We start from the raw sequence: 20,217 nt of genomic DNA on the forward strand, positions 1-20,217 counted from the left end.
AGCAGATGTTCATATTGAGAATGCGTTGGAACAGATGAGTTCATTATCACATTTAACTGTCATTTCTTCCCAAAAGCTTTTAGAGACACTTGAAAAGTGGATGAATATGAAAAACAACGTGATTTAATTTCAATTACTTTTTAGCAATTGTCTCCAGACAGCAGATGTTCATTTTGAGACTACCTTGGAACAGATGAGCTCATTTTCACCATGTCAGTAGATTAAACTGTTGTGACTTCCTAAAACTGTGTAAAAAGCAATTTCGACATTAGAAACATTAAAAACTGGAAGGATGTGAAGAATAACGTGATTTGACTTCAGGTACTGTTTCCAGACAGCAGATGTTCATATTGAGACTGCATTGGAACAAATTAGTTCATTATCAGATTTAACTGTCATTTCTTCCCAAAAGCATTCAGAAACAAATTGTGACACTTGAAAACTGGATGAATATGAAAAACAACGTGATTTAATTTCAATTACTTTTTAGCAATTGTCTCCAGACAGCAGATGTTCATTTTGAGACTGCTTTGGAACATATGAGTTCATTGTCACCATGGTCAGTAGATTAAACTGTTACTTCTTCCCTAAAGCTGTGTAAAAGAAATTTCAACATTAGAAACATTAAAAACTGGATGAATGTGAAGAATAATGTGATTTGACTTCAGTTACTGTCTCCAGACAGCAGATGTTCATTTTGAGACTGCTTTGTAACAGATGAGTTCAATGTCACCATGTCAGTAGATTAAAATGTTATTTCTTCCCTAAAGCTGTGTAAAAGAAATTTCGACATTAGAAACATTAAAAACTGGATGAATGTGAAGAATAACGTGATTTGACTTCACGTACTGTCTCCAGACAGCAGATGTTCATTTTGAGACTGCATTGGAACAGTCATTGTCACCATACTGTCCATACAGTTACTGTCTCCAGACAGCAGATGTTCATATTGAGAATGCGTTGGAACAGATGAGTTCATTATCACATTTAACTGTCATTTCTTCCCAAAAGCTTTTAGAGACACTTGAAAAGTGGATGAATATGAAAAACAACGTGATTTAATTTCAATTACTTTTTAGCAATTGTCTCCAGACAGCAGATGTTCATTTTGAGACTACCTTGGAACAGATGAGCTCATTTTCACCATGTCAGTAGATTAAACTGTTGTGACTTCCTAAAACTGTGTAAAAAGCAATTTCGACATTAGAAACATTAAAAACTGGAAGGATGTGAAGAATAACGTGATTTGACTTCAGGTACTGTTTCCAGACAGCAGATGTTCATATTGAGACTGCATTGGAACAAATTAGTTCATTATCAGATTTAACTGTCATTTCTTCCCAAAAGCATTCAGAAACAAATTGTGACACTTGAAAACTGGATGAATATGAAAAACAACGTGATTTAATTTCAATTACTTTTTAGCAATTGTCTCCAGACAGCAGATGTTCATTTTGAGACTGCTTTGGAACATATGAGTTCATTGTCACCATGGTCAGTAGATTAAACTGTTACTTCTTCCCTAAAGCTGTGTAAAAGAAATTTCAACATTAGAAACATTAAAAACTGGATGAATGTGAAGAATAATGTGATTTGACTTCAGTTACTGTCTCCAGACAGCAGATGTTCATTTTGAGACTGCTTTGGAACATATGAGTTCATTGTCACCATGTCAGTAGATTAAACTGTTATTTAAAGCTTTGTAAAGAAACATACATTTGACAAATAACGTGATTTTCCTTCAGTTACTGTTTCCAGAAAGCAGATGTTCATATTGAGACTGCTTTGATGAGATGAGTTCATTATCAGATTTATCTGTCATTTCTTCCCATAAGCTTTTAGAAACAAATTGTGACAGTTGAAAACTGGATGAATATGAAAAACAACGTGATTTAATTTCAATGACTTTTTAGCCATTGTCTCCAGACAGCAGATGTTCATTTTGAGACTGCGTTGGAACAGATGAGTTCAATGTCACCATGTCAGTGGACTAAACAGTTTTTTCTTCTAAAGCTGTGTAAAAAGACATTTAGAAATTAGACACATTAAAAACAGGAGGAATGTGACGTGATTTGACTCCAGTTAGTGTTTCCAGACAGCAGATGTGCATTTTGAGACTGCTTTGGAACAATTGAGTTACAGTTACTGTCACCAGATGTTCATTAGATTAACAAATTAGTTCATTATAAAGCTAATCATTTAGAAACATAGTTTGACACTTGAAAAGTGGATCAATCAAAAACAACATGATTTAATTTCAATTACTTTTTAAAATTGTCTCCAGAAAAATCATGTTTCTTTTAGATTGCTTCCAAAAAGATATGGCCATTTTTCAACACGTTAGCATTATACATTTCTTTCCAAAAACGTTTTTGAAACAATTTATTACACTAGAAACATCGATATCTGGATGATTATGAAGAATAACGTGATGTGACTTCAGTTACTGTCTCCAGACAGCAGATGTTCATATTGAGAATGCGTTGGAACAGATGAGTTCATTATCACATTTAACTGTCATTTCTTCCCAAAAGCTTTTATTAACAAATTGTGACACTTGAGACACTTACTTGAAAACTGGATGAATATGAAAAACAACGTGATTTAATTTCAATTACTTTTTAGCAATTGTCTCCAGACGGCAGATGTTCATTTTGAGACTGCTTTGGAACAGATGAGTTCAATGTCACCATGTCAGTAGATTAAAATGATATTTCTTCCCTAAAGCTGTGTAAAAAGAAATTTCGACATTAGAAACATTAAAAACTGGATGAATGTGAAGAATAACGTGATTTGACTTCACGTACTGTCTCCAGACAGCAGATGTTCATTTTGAGACTGCATTGGAACAGTCATTGTCACCATACTGTCCATACAGTTACTGTCTCCAGACAGCAGATGTTCATATTGAGAATGCGTTGGAACAGATGAGTTCATTATCACATTTAACTGTCATTTCTTCCCAAAAGCTTTTAGAGACACTTGAAAAGTGGATGAATATGAAAAACAACGTGATTTAATTTCAATTACTTTTTAGCAATTGTCTCCAGACAGCAGATGTTCATTTTGAGACTACCTTGGAACAGATGAGCTCATTTTCACCATGTCAGTAGATTAAACTGTTATGACTTCCCTAAAACTGTGTAAAAAGCAATTTCGACATTAGAAACATTAAAAACTGGAAGGATGTGAAGAATAACGTGATTTGACTTCAGGTACTGTTTCCAGAAAGCAGATGTTCATATTGAGACTGCATTGGAACAAATTAGTTCATTATCAGATTTAACTGTCATTTCTTCCCAAAAGCATTCAGAAACAAATTGTGACACTTGAAAACTGGATGAATATGAAAAACAACGTGATTTAATTTCAATTACTTTTTAGCAATTGTCTCCAGACAGCAGATGTTCATTTTGAGACTGCTTTGGAACATATGAGTTCATTGTCACCATGGTCAGTAGATTAAACTGTTACTTCTTCCCTAAAGCTGTGTAAAAAGAAATTTCAACATTAGAAACATTAAAAACTGGATGAATGTGAAGAATAATGTGATTTGACTTCAGTTACTGTCTCCAGACAGCAGATGTTCATTTTGAGACTGCTTTGTAACAGATGAGTTCAATGTCACCATGTCAGTAGATTAAAATGTTATTTCTTCCCTAAAGCTGTGTAAAAAGAAATTTCGACATTAGAAACATTAAAAACTGGATGAATGTGAAGAATAACGTGATTTGACTTCACGTACTGTCTCCAGACAGCAGATGTTCATCTTGAGACTGCATTGGAACAGTCATTGTCACCATACTGTCCATACAGTTACTGTCTCCAGACAGCAGATGTTCATATTGAGAATGCGTTGGAACAGATGAGTTCATTATCACATTTAACTGTCATTTCTTCCCAAAAGCTTTTAGAGACACTTGAAAAGTGGATGAATATGAAAAACAACGTGATTTAATTTCAATTACTTTTTAGCAATTGTCTCCAGACAGCAGATGTTCATTTTGAGACTACCTTGGAACAGATGAGCTCATTTTCACCATGTCAGTAGATTAAACTGTTGTGACTTCCTAAAACTGTGTAAAAAGCAATTTCGACATTAGAAACATTAAAAACTGGAAGGATGTGAAGAATAACGTGATTTGACTTCAGGTACTGTTTCCAGACAGCAGATGTTCATATTGAGACTGCATTGGAACAAATTAGTTCATTATCAGATTTAACTGTCATTTCTTCCCAAAAGCATTCAGAAACAAATTGTGACACTTGAAAACTGGATGAATATGAAAAACAACGTGATTTAATTTCAATTACTTTTTAGCAATTGTCTCCAGACAGCAGATGTTCATTTTGAGACTGCTTTGGAACATATGAGTTCATTGTCACCATGGTCAGTAGATTAAACTGTTACTTCTTCCCTAAAGCTGTGTAAAAAGAAATTTCAACATTAGAAACATTAAAAACTGGATGAATGTGAAGAATAATGTGATTTGACTTCAGTTACTGTCTCCAGACAGCAGATGTTCATTTTGAGACTGCTTTGTAACAGATGAGTTCAATGTCACCATGTCAGTAGATTAAACTGTTACTTCTTCCCTAAAGCTGTGTAAAAGAAATTTCGACATTAGAAACATTAAAAACTGGATGAATGTGAAGAATAACGTGATTTGACTTCACGTACTGTCTCCAGACAGCAGATGTTCATTTTGAGACTGCATTGGAACAGTCATTGTCACCATACTGTCCATACAGTTACTGTCTCCAGACAGCAGATGTTCATATTGAGAATGCGTTGGAACAGATGAGTTCATTATCACATTTAACTGTCATTTCTTCCCAAAAGCTTTTAGAGACACTTGAAAAGTGGATGAATATGAAAAACAACGTGATTTAATTTCAATTACTTTTTAGCAATTGTCTCCAGACAGCAGATGTTCATTTTGAGACTACCTTGGAACAGATGAGCTCATTTTCACCATGTCAGTAGATTAAACTGTTATGACTTCCCTAAAACTGTGTAAAAAGCAATTTCGACATTAGAAACATTAAAAACTGGAAGGATGTGAAGAATAACGTGATTTGACTTCAGGTACTGTTTCCAGACAGCAGATGTTCATATTGAGACTGCATTGGAACAAATTAGTTCATTATCAGATTTAACTGTCATTTCTTCCCAAAAGCATTCAGAAACAAATTGTGACACTTGAAAACTGGATGAATATGAAAAACAACGTGATTTAATTTCAATTACTTTTTAGCAATTGTCTCCAGACAGCAGATGTTCATTTTGAGACTGCTTTGGAACATATGAGTTCATTGTCACCATGGTCAGTAGATTAAACTGTTACTTCTTCCCTAAAGCTGTGTAAAAAGAAATTTCAACATTAGAAACATTAAAAACTGGATGAATGTGAAGAATAATGTGATTTGACTTCAGTTACTGTCTCCAGACAGCAGATGTTCATTTTGAGACTGCTTTGTAACAGATGAGTTCAATGTCACCATGTCAGTAGATTAAAATGTTATTTCTTCCCTAAAGCTGTGTAAAAAGAAATTTCGACATTAGAAACATTAAAAACTGGATGAATGTGAAGAATAACGTGATTTGACTTCACGTACTGTCTCCAGACAGCAGATGTTCATTTTGAGACTGCATTGGAACAGTCATTGTCACCATACTGTCCATACAGTTACTGTCTCCAGACAGCAGATGTTCATATTGAGAATGCGTTGGAACAGATGAGTTCATTATCACATTTAACTGTCATTTCTTCCCAAAAGCTTTTAGAGACACTTGAAAAGTGGATGAATATGAAAAACAACGTGATTTAATTTCAATTACTTTTTAGCAATTGTCTCCAGACAGCAGATGTTCATTTTGAGACTACCTTGGAACAGATGAGCTCATTTTCACCATGTCAGTAGATTAAACTGTTGTGACTTCCCTAAAACTGTGTAAAAGCAATTTCGACATTAGAAACATTAAAAACTGGAAGGATGTGAAGAATAACGTGATTTGACTTCAGGTACTGTTTCCAGACAGCAGATGTTCATATTGAGACTGCATTGGAACAAATTAGTTCATTATCAGATTTAACTGTCATTTCTTCCCAAAAGCATTCAGAAACAAATTGTGACACTTGAAAACTGGATGAATATGAAAAACAACGTGATTTAATTTCAATTACTTTTTAGCAATTTTAGCAATTGTCTCCAGACAGCAGACTGTTACTTCATTTTGAGACTGCATTTGGATGAACAGAATAATGAGTTCATTGTCAGACTGCTTTGTAACAGATGGTCAGTAGTCAGTAGATTAAAATGTTATTTCTTCCCTAAAGCTGTGTAAAAGAAATTTCGACATTAGAAACATTAAAAACTGGATGAATGTGAAGAATAACGTGATTTGACTTCACGTACTGTCTCCAGACAGCAGATGTTCATTTTGAGACTGCATTGGAACAGTCATTGTCACCATACTGTCCATACAGTTACTGTCTCCAGACAGCAGATGTTCATATTGAGAATGCGTTGGAACAGATGAGTTCATTATCACATTTAACTGTCATTTCTTCCCAAAAGCTTTTAGAGACACTTGAAAAGTGGATGAATATGAAAAACAACGTGATTTAATTTCAATTACTTTTTAGCAATTGTCTCCAGACAGCAGATGTTCATTTTGAGACTACCTTGGAACAGATGAGCTCATTTTCACCATGTCAGTAGATTAAACTGTTGTGACTTCCCTAAAACTGTGTAAAAGCAATTTCGACATTAGAAACCTTAAAAACTGGAAGGATGTGAAGAATAACGTGATTTGACTTCAGGTACTGTTTCCAGACAGCAGATGTTCATATTGAGACTGCATTGGAACAAATTAGTTCATTATCAGATTTAACTGTCATTTCTTCCCAAAAGCATTTTAGAAACAAATTGTGACACTTGAAAACTGGATGAATATGAAAAACAACGTGATTTAATTTCAATTACTTTTTAGCAATTGTCTCCAGACAGCAGATGTTCATTTTGAGACTGCTTTGGAACATATGAGTTCATTGTCACCATGGTCAGTAGATTAAACTGTTACTTCTTCTCTAAAGCTGTGTAAAAGAAATTTCAACATTAGAAACATTAAAAACTGGATGAATGTGAAGAATAATGTGATTTGACTTCAGTTACTGTCTCCAGACAGCAGATGTTTATTTTGAGACTGCTTTGGAACATATGAGTTCATTGTCAGATTTAACTGTCATTTCTTCCCAAAAGCATTCAGAAACAAATTGTGACACTTGAAAACTGGATGAATATGAAAAACAACGTGATTTAATTTCAATTACTTTTTAGCAATTGTCTCCAGACAGCAGATGTTCATTTTGAGACTGCTTTGGAACATATGAGTTCATTGTCACCATGGTCAGTAGATTAAACTGTTACTTCTTCTTTAAAGCTGTGTAAAAGAAATTTCAACATTAGAAACATTAAAAACTGGATGAATGTGAAGAATAATGTGATTTGACTTCAGTTACTGTCTCCAGACAGCAGATGTTCATTTTGAGACTGCTTTGGAACAAATGAGTTCATTGTCACCATGTCAGTAGATTAAACTGTTATTTAAAGCTTTTAGAAACATAGTTTGACACTTGAAAAGTGGATCAATATGAAAAACAACATGATTTAATTTCAATTACTTTTTAGCCATTGTCTCCAGAAAAATCATGTTTCTTTTAGATTGCTTCCAAAAAGATATGGCCATTTTTCAACACGTTAGCAGCTTAAGTATACATTTCTTTCCAAAAACGTTTTTGAAACAATTTATTACACTAGAAACATCGATATCTGGATGATTATGAAGAATAACGTGATGTGACTTCAGTTACTGTCTCCAGACAGCAGATGTTCATATTGAGAATGCGTTGGAACATATGAGTTCATTATCACATTTAACTGTCATTTCTTCCCAAAAGCTTTTATTAACAAATTGTGACACTTGAGACACTTACTTGAAAACTGGATGAATATGAAAAACAACGTGATTTAATTTCAATTACTTTTTAGCAATTGTCTCCAGACAGCAGATGTTCATTTTGAGACTGCGTTGGAACAGATGAGTTCAATGTCACCATGTCAGTAGATTAAAATGATATTTCTTCCCTAAAGCTGTGTAAAAGAAATTTCGACATTAGAAACATTAAAAACTGGAGGAATGTGACGTGATTTGACTTCACGTACTGTCTCCAGACAGCAGATGTTCATTTTGAGACTGCATTGGAACAGTCATTGTCACCATACTGTCCATACAGTTACTGTCTCCAGACAGCAGATGTTCATATTGAGAATGCGTTGGAACAGATGAGTTCATTATCACATTTAACTGTCATTTCTTCCCAAAAGCTTTTAGAGACACTTGAAAAGTGGATGAATATGAAAAACAACGTGATTTAATTTCAATTACTTTTTAGCAATTGTCTCCAGACAGCAGATGTTCATTTTGAGACTACCTTGGAACAGATGAGCTCATTTTCACCATGTCAGTAGATTAAACTGTTGTGACTTCCTAAAACTGTGTAAAAGCAATTTCGACATTAGAAACATTAAAAACTGGAAGGATGTGAAGAATAACGTGATTTGACTTCAGGTACTGTTTCCAGACAGCAGATGTTCATATTGAGACTGCATTGGAACAAATTAGTTCATTATCAGATTTAACTGTCATTTCTTCCCAAAAGCATTCAGAAACAAATTGTGACACTTGAAAACTGGATGAATATGAAAAACAACGTGATTTAATTTCAATTACTTTTTAGCAATTGTCTCCAGACAGCAGATGTTCATTTTGAGACTGCTTTGGAACATATGAGTTCATTGTCACCATGGTCAGTAGATTAAACTGTTACTTCTTCCCTAAAGCTGTGTAAAAAGAAATTTCAACATTAGAAACATTAAAAACTGGATGAATGTGAAGAATAATGTGATTTGACTTCAGTTACTGTCTCCAGACAGCAGATGTTCATTTTGAGACTGCTTTGTAACAGATGAGTTCAATGTCACCATGTCAGTAGATTAAAATGTTATTTCTTCCCTAAAGCTGTGTAAAAAGAAATTTCGACATTAGAAACATTAAAAACTGGATGAATGTGAAGAATAACGTGATTTGACTTCACGTACTGTCTCCAGACAGCAGATGTTCATTTTGAGACTGCATTGGAACAGTCATTGTCACCATACTGTCCATACAGTTACTGTCTCCAGACAGCAGATGTTCATATTGAGAATGCGTTGGAACAGATGAGTTCATTATCACATTTAACTGTCATTTCTTCCCAAAAGCTTTTAGAGACACTTGAAAAGTGGATGAATATGAAAAACAACGTGATTTAATTTCAATTACTTTTTAGCAATTGTCTCCAGACAGCAGATGTTCATTTTGAGACTACCTTGGAACAGATGAGCTCATTTTCACCATGTCAGTAGATTAAACTGTTGTGACTTCCTAAAACTGTGTAAAAGCAATTTCGACATTAGAAACATTAAAAACTGGAAGGATGTGAAGAATAACGTGATTTGACTTCAGGTACTGTTTCCAGACAGCAGATGTTCATATTGAGACTGCATTGGAACAAATTAGTTCATTATCAGATTTAACTGTCATTTCTTCCCAAAAGCATTCAGAAACAAATTGTGACACTTGAAAACTGGATGAATATGAAAACAACGTGATTTAATTTCAATTACTTTTTAGCAATTGTCTCCAGACAGCAGATGTTCATTTTGAGACTGCTTTGGAACATATGAGTTCATTGTCACCATGGTCAGTAGATTAAACTGTTATTTCTTCCCTAAAGCTGTTGAAAAAAAGAAATTTCAACATTAGAAACATTAAAAACTGGATGAATGTGAAGAATAATGTGATTTGACTTCAGTTACTGTCTCCAGACAGCAGATGTTCATTTTGAGACTGCTTTGGAAACAGATGAGTTCAATGTCACCATGTCAGATTAAACTGTTATTTCTTCCCAAAAGCTGTGTAGAAAGAAATTTTGACATTAGAAACATTGAAAACTGGATGAATATGAAAAATAAGACATTTCACTTTTTAGCAATTGTCTCCAGACAGCAGATGTTCATTTTGAGACTGCTTTGGAACATATGAGTTCATTGTCACCATGGTCAGTAGATTAAACTGTTACTTCTTCCCTAAAGCTGTGTAAAAGAAATTTCAACATTAGAAACATTAAAAACTGGATGAATGTGAAGAATAATGTGATTTGACTTCAGTTACTGTCTCCAGACAGCAGATGTTCATTTTGAGACTGCTTTGGAACAGATGAGTTCATTGTCACCATGTCAGTAGATTAAACTGTTATGACTTTAAACTTTGTAAAAACATACATTGAAACATTAAAAACTGGATCAATATGAAGAATAACATGATTTGACTTTCAGGTACTTTGTTTACAGCAGATGTTCATTTTAGATTGCTTCCAAAAAGAGATTTTTCATTATCAGATTTAGACATTTCTTCCCAGTTTTTGAAACATTATTACACACATCGATACTGGATGATTATGAACTGTTGTGAATAACGTGATAATTTCGACATTACAGTTACTGACAGCAGATGTTCATATTGAGACTGCATTGGAACATATGAGTTCATATGTCACTGTCATTTCTTCAGTAGATTAAACTGTGACACTTCTTCCCTAAAGCTGTGTAAAAGAAATTTCCAGAACATTGAAACATTACATATGAAAACTGGATGAATGTGAAGAAATAATGTGATTGAATGACTTCAGTTTTGACTTCAGTTACTGTCTCCAGACAGCAGATGTTCATTTTGAGACTGCTTTGTAACAGATGAGTTCAATGTCACCATGTCAGTAGATTAAAATGTTATTTCTTCCCTAAAGCTGTGTAAAAGAAATTTCGACATTAGAAACATTAAAAACTGGATGAATGTGAAGAATAACGTGATTTGACTTCACGTACTGTCTCCAGACAGCAGATGTTCATTTTGAGACTGCATTGGAACAGTCATTGTCACCATACTGTCCATACAGTTACTGTCTCCAGACAGCAGATGTTCATATTGAGAATGCGTTGGAACAGATGAGTTCATTATCACATTTAACTGTCATTTCTTCCCAAAAGCTTTTAGAGACACTTGAAAAGTGGATGAATATGAAAAACAACGTGATTTAATTTCAATTACTTTTTAGCAATTGTCTCCAGACAGCAGATGTTCATTTTGAGACTACCTTGGAACAGATGAGCTCATTTTCACCATGTCAGTAGATTAAACTGTTATGACTTCCCTAAAACTGTGTAAAAAGCAATTTCGACATTAGAAACATTAAAAACTGGAAGGATGTGAAGAATAACGTGATTTGACTTCAGGTACTGTTTCCAGACAGCAGATGTTCATATTGAGACTGCATTGGAACAAATTAGTTCATTATCAGATTTAACTGTCATTTCTTCCCAAAAGCATTCAGAAACAAATTGTGACACTTGAAAACTGGATGAATATGAAAAACAACGTGATTTAATTTCAATTACTTTTTAGCAATTGTCTCCAGACAGCAGATGTTCATTTTGAGACTGCTTTGGAACATATGAGTTCATTGTCACCATGGTCAGTAGATTAAACTGATTAAACTGAAAAGTGGATTACTTCTTTTTAGCCCTCCAGAAAAAAGCTGTGTAAAAAGAAATTTCAACATTAGTATACATTTCTTTCCAAAAAACATTAGAAAAAACTGGATGAATGTGAAGAATAATGTGATTTGACTTCAGTTACTGTCTCCAGACAGCAGATGTTCATTTTGAGACTGCTTTGGAACAGATGAGTTCATTGTTACCATGTCAGTAGATTAAACTGTTATTTCTTCCCTAAAGCTTTGTAAAAAGAAATTTCAACATTAGAAACAATAAAAACTGGATGAATGTGAAGAATAACGTGATTTGACTTCAGGTACTGTCTCCAGACAGCAGATGTTCATTTTGAGACTGCATTGGAACAGTCATTGTCACCATACTGTCCATACAATTACTGTCTCCAGACAGCAGATGTTCATATTGAGAATGCGTTGGAACAGATGAGTTCATTATCACATTTAACTGTCATTTCTTCCCAAAAGCTTTTATTAACAAATTGTGACACTTGAGACACTTACTTGAAAACTGGATGAATATGAAAAACATGATTTAATTTCAATTACTTTTAGTAATTGTCTCCAGACAGTAGATGTTATTTTGAGACTGTTGGAACAGATGAGCTCATTCACCATGTCAGTAGATTAAACTGTTATGTCTTCCCTAAAGCTGTGTAAAAAGCAATTTCGACATTAGAAAGATTAAAAACTGGAAGGATGTGAAGAATAACGTGATTTGACTTCAGGTACTGTTTCCAGACAGCAGATGTTCATTTTGAGACTGCGTTGGAACAGATGAGTTGCTGTGTACAAAGCAATTTCGACATTAGAAACATTAAAACCTGGATGAATGTGAATAATAATGTTATTTGTCTTGAGCTACTGTCTCCAGACAGCAGATGTTCATATTGAGACTGCGTTGGAACAGATGAGTTCATTATCACATTTAACTGTCATTTCTTCCCGTGACACTTGAGAGACACTTGAAAACTTGGATGAACATGAAAACAACGTGATTTAATTTCAATTACTTTTTAGCAATTGTCTCCAGACAGCAGATGTTCATTTTGAGACTGCTTTGGAACATATGAGTTCATTGTCACCATTGTCAGTAGATTAAACTGTTATTTCTTCCCTAAAGCTGTGTAAAGAAATTTCAACATTAGAAATTGGATGACTGTGAAGAATATGTAGATTAAGCTGTGTAATTTCTTCCCTAAACTTTTAAAGACATTAGACCTTGTAAATGTTCAAAACTGTGAAGAATGTGAAGAAGAAAACTGTCTCCAGACATTAGATGTTGATGAATGTTGAAGAATAACGGAACAGAAACTGTCATTCTTCCCTAAAGCTGTTTATTAACAAAGAAATTTAGAGACATTAGAATGCTATATTAAAAACTGGATGATTAGAACTATTTATTTAAATGTGAAGAAGCAGATGTTCATTTGAGACTGCTTTGACTTCATATGAGTTCATTGTCTCCAGTCAGATAGATTAAACTGTTATTTCATCCCTAAAGCTGTGTAAAAAGAAATTTTCAACATTAGAAATTGGATGAATGTAGAATAAGGTAGATTAAACTGTTATTTCCTTCCCTAAGCGTGTAAAAGAAATTTGACATTTCAGCATTAAAAACTCCATGACAGTGAAGTCACATTTAACTGTCATTTCTTCCCAAAAGCTTTTATTAACAAATTGTGACACTTGAGACACTTGAAAACTGGATGAATATGAAAAACAACGTGATTTAATTTCAATTACTTTTTAGCAATTGTCTCCAGACAGCAGATGTTCATTTTGAGACTGCTTTGAGTCATATGAGTTCATTGTCACCATGGTCAGTAGATTAAACTGTCATTTCTTCCCTAAAGCTGTGTAAAAAGAAATTTCAACATTAGAAACATTAAAAACTGGATGAATGTGAAGAATAATGTGATTTGACTTCAGTTACTGTCTCCAGACAGCAGATGTTCATTTTGAGACTGCTTTGGAACAGATTGTTCCAGATTTTGGCATTGTCACCATGTCAGTAGATTAAACTGTTATTTAAAGCTTTTAGAAACATATTTTGACACTTGAAAAGTGGATCAATATGAAAAACAACGTGATTTAATTTCAATTACTTTTTAGCCATTGTCTCCAGAAAAATCATGTTTCTTTTAGATTGCTTCCAAAAAGATACTGCCATTTTTCAACACGTTAGCAGCTTAAGTATACATTTCTTTCCAAAAACGTTTTTGAAACAATTTATTACACTAGAAACATCGATATCTGGATGATTATGAAGAATAACGTGATGTGACTTCAGTTACTGTCTCCAGACAGCAGATGTTCATTTTGAGACTGCTTTGGAGATGAGTTCATTGTCACCATGTCAGTAGATTAAACTGTCATTTCTTCCCTATAGCTGTGTAAAAAGAAATTTCGACATTAAAAATTGGATGAATGACGTGATTTGACTTCAGTTACTGTCTCCAGACAGCAGTTGTTCATTTTGAGACTGGTTTGGAACAGATGAGTTCACTATCAGATTTAACTCATTTCTTCCCTAAAGCTTTTAGAAACAAATTTTGACACTTGAATGACAGACGTTTATTTTGAGACTGCTTTGGAACAGATGTTAGTTGGAAAATTAAATAAATAACTAGCTGTCATTTCCGTGCGTGTGTGAGCAGCCTAGGAAGCAATTGATACAATAGCATTTCAACGTGTTTGCACAATAAACATTTCTTCCCAAAAGCTGTGAAAAAAGAAATTTCAACATTAGAAACATTAAAAACTGGATGAATATGAAGAATAATGTGATTATTTTTTAACCATTGTCCCGACAGCAGATGTCTGTCATTTCTTCCCAAAAGCTTTTACAATGTAATTTTTACACTAGAAACATTGAAAACTGGATGAATATGATGAACGATGTTAGTAGACCTCAGTTACTGTCTCCAGACAACTGATGTTAATTTTGAGACCGCTTCCAAAAATACACGTCACTTTTCAACACGTTAGGAGCTCAAGCCTACATTTCTTCCCAAAAGCTTTTTAGAAAAATATTATTACACTAGAAATATTGATATCTGGATCACTATGAAAAATTACTTGATTTGACTTCACTTACTGTCTCCAGACAGCAGATGTTCATTTTGAGACTGCTTTGGAACAGATGTTAGTTGGAAAATATAACATTCCTCAAGGCACCAGCCGAGGAGGTGGAGTTGCAGGCATCTTCCACTCAAGCCTATTAATCAACGCTAAACCTAAACTAAATTATAACTCATTCGAAAACCTTGTTCTTAGTCTTTCACACTCAATCTGGAAAACATGACAGCCAATTCTATTTGTTATAGTGTACCGCGCTCCTGGTCCTTATTCTGAATTTTTATCTTAATTCTCAGAGTTTTTAATCAAGTTTAGTACTTAAAACAGATAAAGTAATTATTGTAGGTGATTTCAATATTCATGTGGATGTTGAAAATGATAGCCTTAGTACTGCGTTTATCACATTATTAGATTCGATTGGCTTTTGTCAGAGTGTACATGAAGCCACTCAATGATTTAACCACACCCTCGAACTTGTTCTGGTATATGGCATTGAAATTGAACATTTAATAGTCTTTCCAAAAAATCTTTCTTTATCGGACCATTATTTAATAACTTTTGAACTGCTATACTGGACTACATGCCATTAGGCAAAAACTCTTACTCTAGTTGTCTATCTCATAGAGCTGCAGCTAAATTTAAGAAAGTGATTGCATCTGATCTATCTGTGGCAAGATCCTTGAGAAAGCAGTTGCCAATCAGTTGTGTGACTTTCTAAATAACAATAGTTTATTTTCAGTCAGGATTTAGGGTGCATCATAGCACAGAGACAGCACTGGTGAAAACTACAAAAGACCTTTTAATTGCATCAGACAATGGACTCTTCTCTGTCTTGTTAGATCTTAGTGCTGCGGTTAGCTAACCTTCAAGCATGCTTTAAGGACATAAAAACCTGGATGACCTGCAATTTTCTAATGTTCAACTCTGGCAAAACTGAAGTTATTGTACTTGGCCCCAAACACCTCAGAGACACATTCTCTAAAGATATAGTTACTCTAGATGGCATTGCCTCCAGCAGCGCCGTAAGGAACCTCAGAGTTATCTTTGATCAGGATTTGTCCTTTAACTCCCACATGAAACAAACTTACTTCAAGGACTGCCCTCTTTCACCTACGTAACATTGCAAAAATCAGGCACATCCTGTCTCAGAATGATGTCTAAAAACTACTCCATGCATTTGTTACTTCTAGGCTGGACTATTGCAATTTCTTATTATCAGGCTGCCCTAATAAGTCCTTTAAGAGTCTCCAATTGATCCAGAATGCTGCAGCACATCTACTGACAAGAACTAGGAAGAGAGATCATATTTCTCCAATATTAGCTTCTCTGCACTGGCTCCCTGTAAAATCCAGAATAGAATTTAAAATCATTCTCCTTACCTACAAAGCTCTTAATGGTTAGGCACCATTGTATCTTAAAGATCTCATAATACCTTATTACCCCACTAGAACACTGCGCTCCCAGGATGCAGGGTTACTTGTGGTTCCTAGAGTCTTCAAAAGTAGAATGGGAGCCAGAGCCTTCAGTTATCAAGCTCCTCTCCTGTAGAATCAGATCCCAGTTTGGGTTCGGGAGGCAGACACTCTCCACTTTTAAGAGTAGGTTTAAGACTTTACTTTTTGATAAAGCTTATAGTTAGGGCTGGCTCAGGTGAGCACTTGGTTATGCTGCTATAGGCCTAGACTGCCGGGAAACTTCCCATGATGCACCTCTTTCCTCTCTCCTTCTCTCCCTCTCCATCTGTATGCATTTTTATCCCATTACTGCATGTTACTAACTTGACATCTTCTCTCTCCTGTAGTTCTGTGCCTTCTCATTTCTCTCCTCTCTCCTTCTGTCACTTTCAGCAGGTATTTCTGACTCCAGAGCTGCAGAGACTGGATCAGTTTATTGTATGAACACGTTGAAATGCTATTGTATCAATTGCTTCCCAGGCTGCTCTCACGCACGCACATACATGGAAATAACCATAACATCTGTTCCAAAGCAGTGTCAAAATGAACATCTGCTGTCTGGAGACAGTAACTGAAGTTGTATCATGTACTTTTTCATATTCATCCAGATATCAACCTTCTCTGTAATAATTTGTTTCAAAAAAGCTTTTGAGAAGACATATATGCTTAAGCTCCTAACATGTTGAAAAATGACCGTATCTTTTTGGAAGCAGCCTCAAAATGAACATCAGTTGTCTGGAGACAATGGGTAAAAAGTCACCTCATGTGGTTTTTCATATTCATCCAGTTTTCAAGTGTCACAGTTTGTTTCTAAAAGCTTTTGGGAGGAAATGACAATTAAATCTGATAGTGAACTCATCTGTTCCAAAGCAGTCTCAAAATGAACATCTGCTGTCTGGAGACAGTAATTGAAGTCAAATCACGTAACTTTTGATATTCATCCAGATTACAATGTGTCTAGTGTAATAAATTGTTTCAAAAAACTTTAGGGAAGAAATGTATGCTTAATGATCATCAGCACCAACAGAGACTTTAATAAACATCAGCCACAAGGGTTGTCATTCGGGCACCCCAGGACCACTAATGCATCTTCACTCCCTTCCCAACCAAACACCAAATACATCAGGTAACAGTAACAGTAAACCAGGATGCATGCTATTATAGCACCAATGCCAAGAACAGTTCGCAGCTCTAGTGCAGCACTAAAACAAAATAAAAGACAAAAGTCATTATGGCCATTCTCACTAACAAACTATAATCATGAACAAGAATAAGACCTGTGTGTACAACAAAAAGAGACAGTAGTGGTTGTTCCCTGTCCTTTACGTTACCTCATAACATGTCATTCCTAACCCTGGAGCCCCATAATGTTCCAAACAAATGTGGTCCCAGTCCAATTGATATATTATAGATAAACATACTCTAAACTGTAACACATGCAGCTTCAACATGGATTGACCGATATTTAACCTAACACATGTAAAGGGTGCTGGAGGGAGCCCTGGTTTCTGGAGGTCCCAGGGGCATCGAGAGCCTGCTTCCCAGGAATGACAGCCTGTTCTGGAATATGTAGAGGTTCCTTGAGGGGGCCTGGTTCCTGGAGGTCCTAGGGCCGTGGTGAGGCTGCTACCCCAGGAATGAGAGCCTGTTCTGGGGCATGTAGACCCAGCTGGTTGGGGCCTTGGTTCCTGGAGGTCCTGGGGGCATAGAGAGCGTGCTTCCCCAGGTATAACAGTGGGGGCATGTAGAGGTTGCTAAAACTGTAACCCTACAGAAGCCTGAACTATTAGATGAGGGAAACAGTTATGCCTAGGGAAACCATTACCATACTGCGTATGACGGATCCAGATCTCCCCTTCTGCTGTAGAAACTGCAGAATGCAGTTTAAAGTCGGGCTTAAATTGCAGCCCTGACGAACAACTACATCTGGGTGAAAAAATCAGTTTGTTTGTCTCCAATTTTAACAGCACACTAATTTTCCAATTACATTCATTTAACCATGATACATTTTGCCCCCTTTACCACAATGTTTTTAGAAGTCTGTAATAAAGCCCTTCATGCCAAAAAGAATCGAAAGCTTTCTTGAAATCAATAAACCAATTTTTGTTTGGTGTACATGTTTGTTAATTAAAGTGTGAAGGTGGTCGTCAGTGGTGCTGTGTTTTGGGAGGAAGCCAATTAGATTTTTACTCAAGATGGAGTGTTTGTCAAGGAAATCTAGTATTCTTTTATTTAGACTACTACAGAATAGTCTACATAAAAACTGCTAACACAGATGGTAGTTACTACGGTCTGATTTGTCCCCACTCCTATGAATGGGGGAAATGAGCCCTTTGCACCAGATGTCGGGAAAACATCCTGACTGTAATATGATATTGAACAACTTCAACTCTCTGGGGTGCTGCATTTGAGCATTTCATTTTTAATGCTGTCCAGACCACAAGCTTTCCTTGGCTCGAGAGATTTCATCTGTGTGGTCTATTCTTGCCAAGTAATTGGGAAATCAAGGGGGTTGTCTTTGTTTCTTCCAATGTTTGGAGTTTTTCTTTTATAATACATTGATCTGAATTGATTAGATTTATTGGTATATCTTTGTACAGATTTTCAAAATGTGCTCTCCAGAAGTCACCATTTTGGATGGATAGTGCTTGTGGTTGCTTTTTGTTGAAGTTGTTCCTCATATCCCAGAATTAATTTTGATTAATGGCATTCTCAATATCTTCAAGTTTCATGTGGATATAATTTTGTTTTTGTTCCTAATTGTACATTTATACATTTCTATTTGTTTAAAATGTCATTGTACCTAATACATAAGGCTGGGTTGTTTGGTTGGCGATGTTTATTTGCTATTTTCCTCAGATCTTTTCTGATGGTCTTGCATTCTTGATCAAACCATTTGTTGGCTTTTTAACAGGCTTCCGTTTTTGTTTTATATAAGGTTAGCTTTAATAGCGTCCTCTCTGGTAGGTATTGATTTTGGTTATATGTCATTCATCAGATCAGGTGAGTTCAAGGCCATGATGAATTTGTCTCCACTGTTCTGGACCCATCTGTAAGTAGGATTTAATTTATACAGCTTACTGGGTTCCCCTTTTGTGTCACTCATTTGACCTGAGAGTTTAAAGAACACATTTATTTGGTTGTGGTCTGAAAGGGGGGACTGCTGTGTGACAGTGAATGCACTGATAGTGGAGGGGTCCATGTCAGTGATAGCATACATCTCCTGAAGATATACGTTTTGACATTGAAACAAAGTTTCTACGACAGATGCCAAAAAATAGCGAGATAAATAAATAAAGTACAGACAGTGAAGATAACAATAGCTGTGCCAGCTCTCACAATAGCAATATGCAGAATAAGCCAGAGGAACAGCAATAGTGTGCCTTGTGCTCCACACTTCAGGCATACTAATAAGCCTGAGGAATAGTGTGCCTAGTGCTTCAGGCACACCAAAAATGTTAAGTGAATTTGTCCCGACTCACTTTTTTATTGTTGGGACATTGTTTTTCATAGGGTTGGGCAGCATGAGCAACTATTTGTAACAGCTGGCTTCTCAAAACCTCTTTATTCAGATTATCAGAGCACTTTGATGCTATGTCTAAGCCTTAATTTTTTTGAGAGAAATAATTTGTCTTTTTGCACAGAGGGTTACGAAACTTAGAATCAATATTAAACTATTCCATGTGCTAACCACTTTATCATGACATTAACTGAAATGTGTGGTGAACTGAGTAGTATCACTTATGTTGCCAGACTGTAGATGTCTTAAATATAACATGTTTTGTGTGTGTGTGTGTGTGTGTGTGTGTGTGATATGTTTAACCCCTGTTGTTTTGCAAGGAGTCGATAAGACTCTTGTTGTATCCTGCCACTTGTTGGGAGACACTCTTGGCAACTGAGTCGTAGTCACTCTCCTGAGATTTCGAGGCGATGACTGATGCTGCAGTTAAGGATCACTGGTGTCACTGGATCAATGGGTGGCTTTTACAGGGACAAATCACATATCTCAC

General features: G+C 35.4%; 1 protein-coding gene across 5 annotated transcripts in view; it reads right to left on the reverse strand.

The window, feature by feature from the left end:
* Nucleotides 1–17,206: 17,206 nt before the first annotated feature.
* Nucleotides 17,207–20,217, reverse strand: part of ift74 (intraflagellar transport 74) — a 47,062-nt gene continuing 44,051 nt past the window's right edge. For all 5 annotated transcript variants that reach the window (XM_044176360.1, XM_044176364.1, XM_044176359.1 and 2 more), the window contains one exon: nucleotides 17,207–20,141. In XM_044176360.1, the coding sequence (XP_044032295.1) occupies nucleotides 20,026–20,141 (116 nt within the window). In that variant the 3' untranslated portion in view covers nucleotides 17,207–20,025. The remainder of the gene's footprint in view (nucleotides 20,142–20,217) is intronic.

Source organism: Siniperca chuatsi, linkage group LG19 (genome assembly GCF_020085105.1).
Source record: "Siniperca chuatsi isolate FFG_IHB_CAS linkage group LG19, ASM2008510v1, whole genome shotgun sequence".
Classification (NCBI taxonomy): Eukaryota; Metazoa; Chordata; class Actinopteri; order Centrarchiformes; family Sinipercidae; genus Siniperca; species Siniperca chuatsi.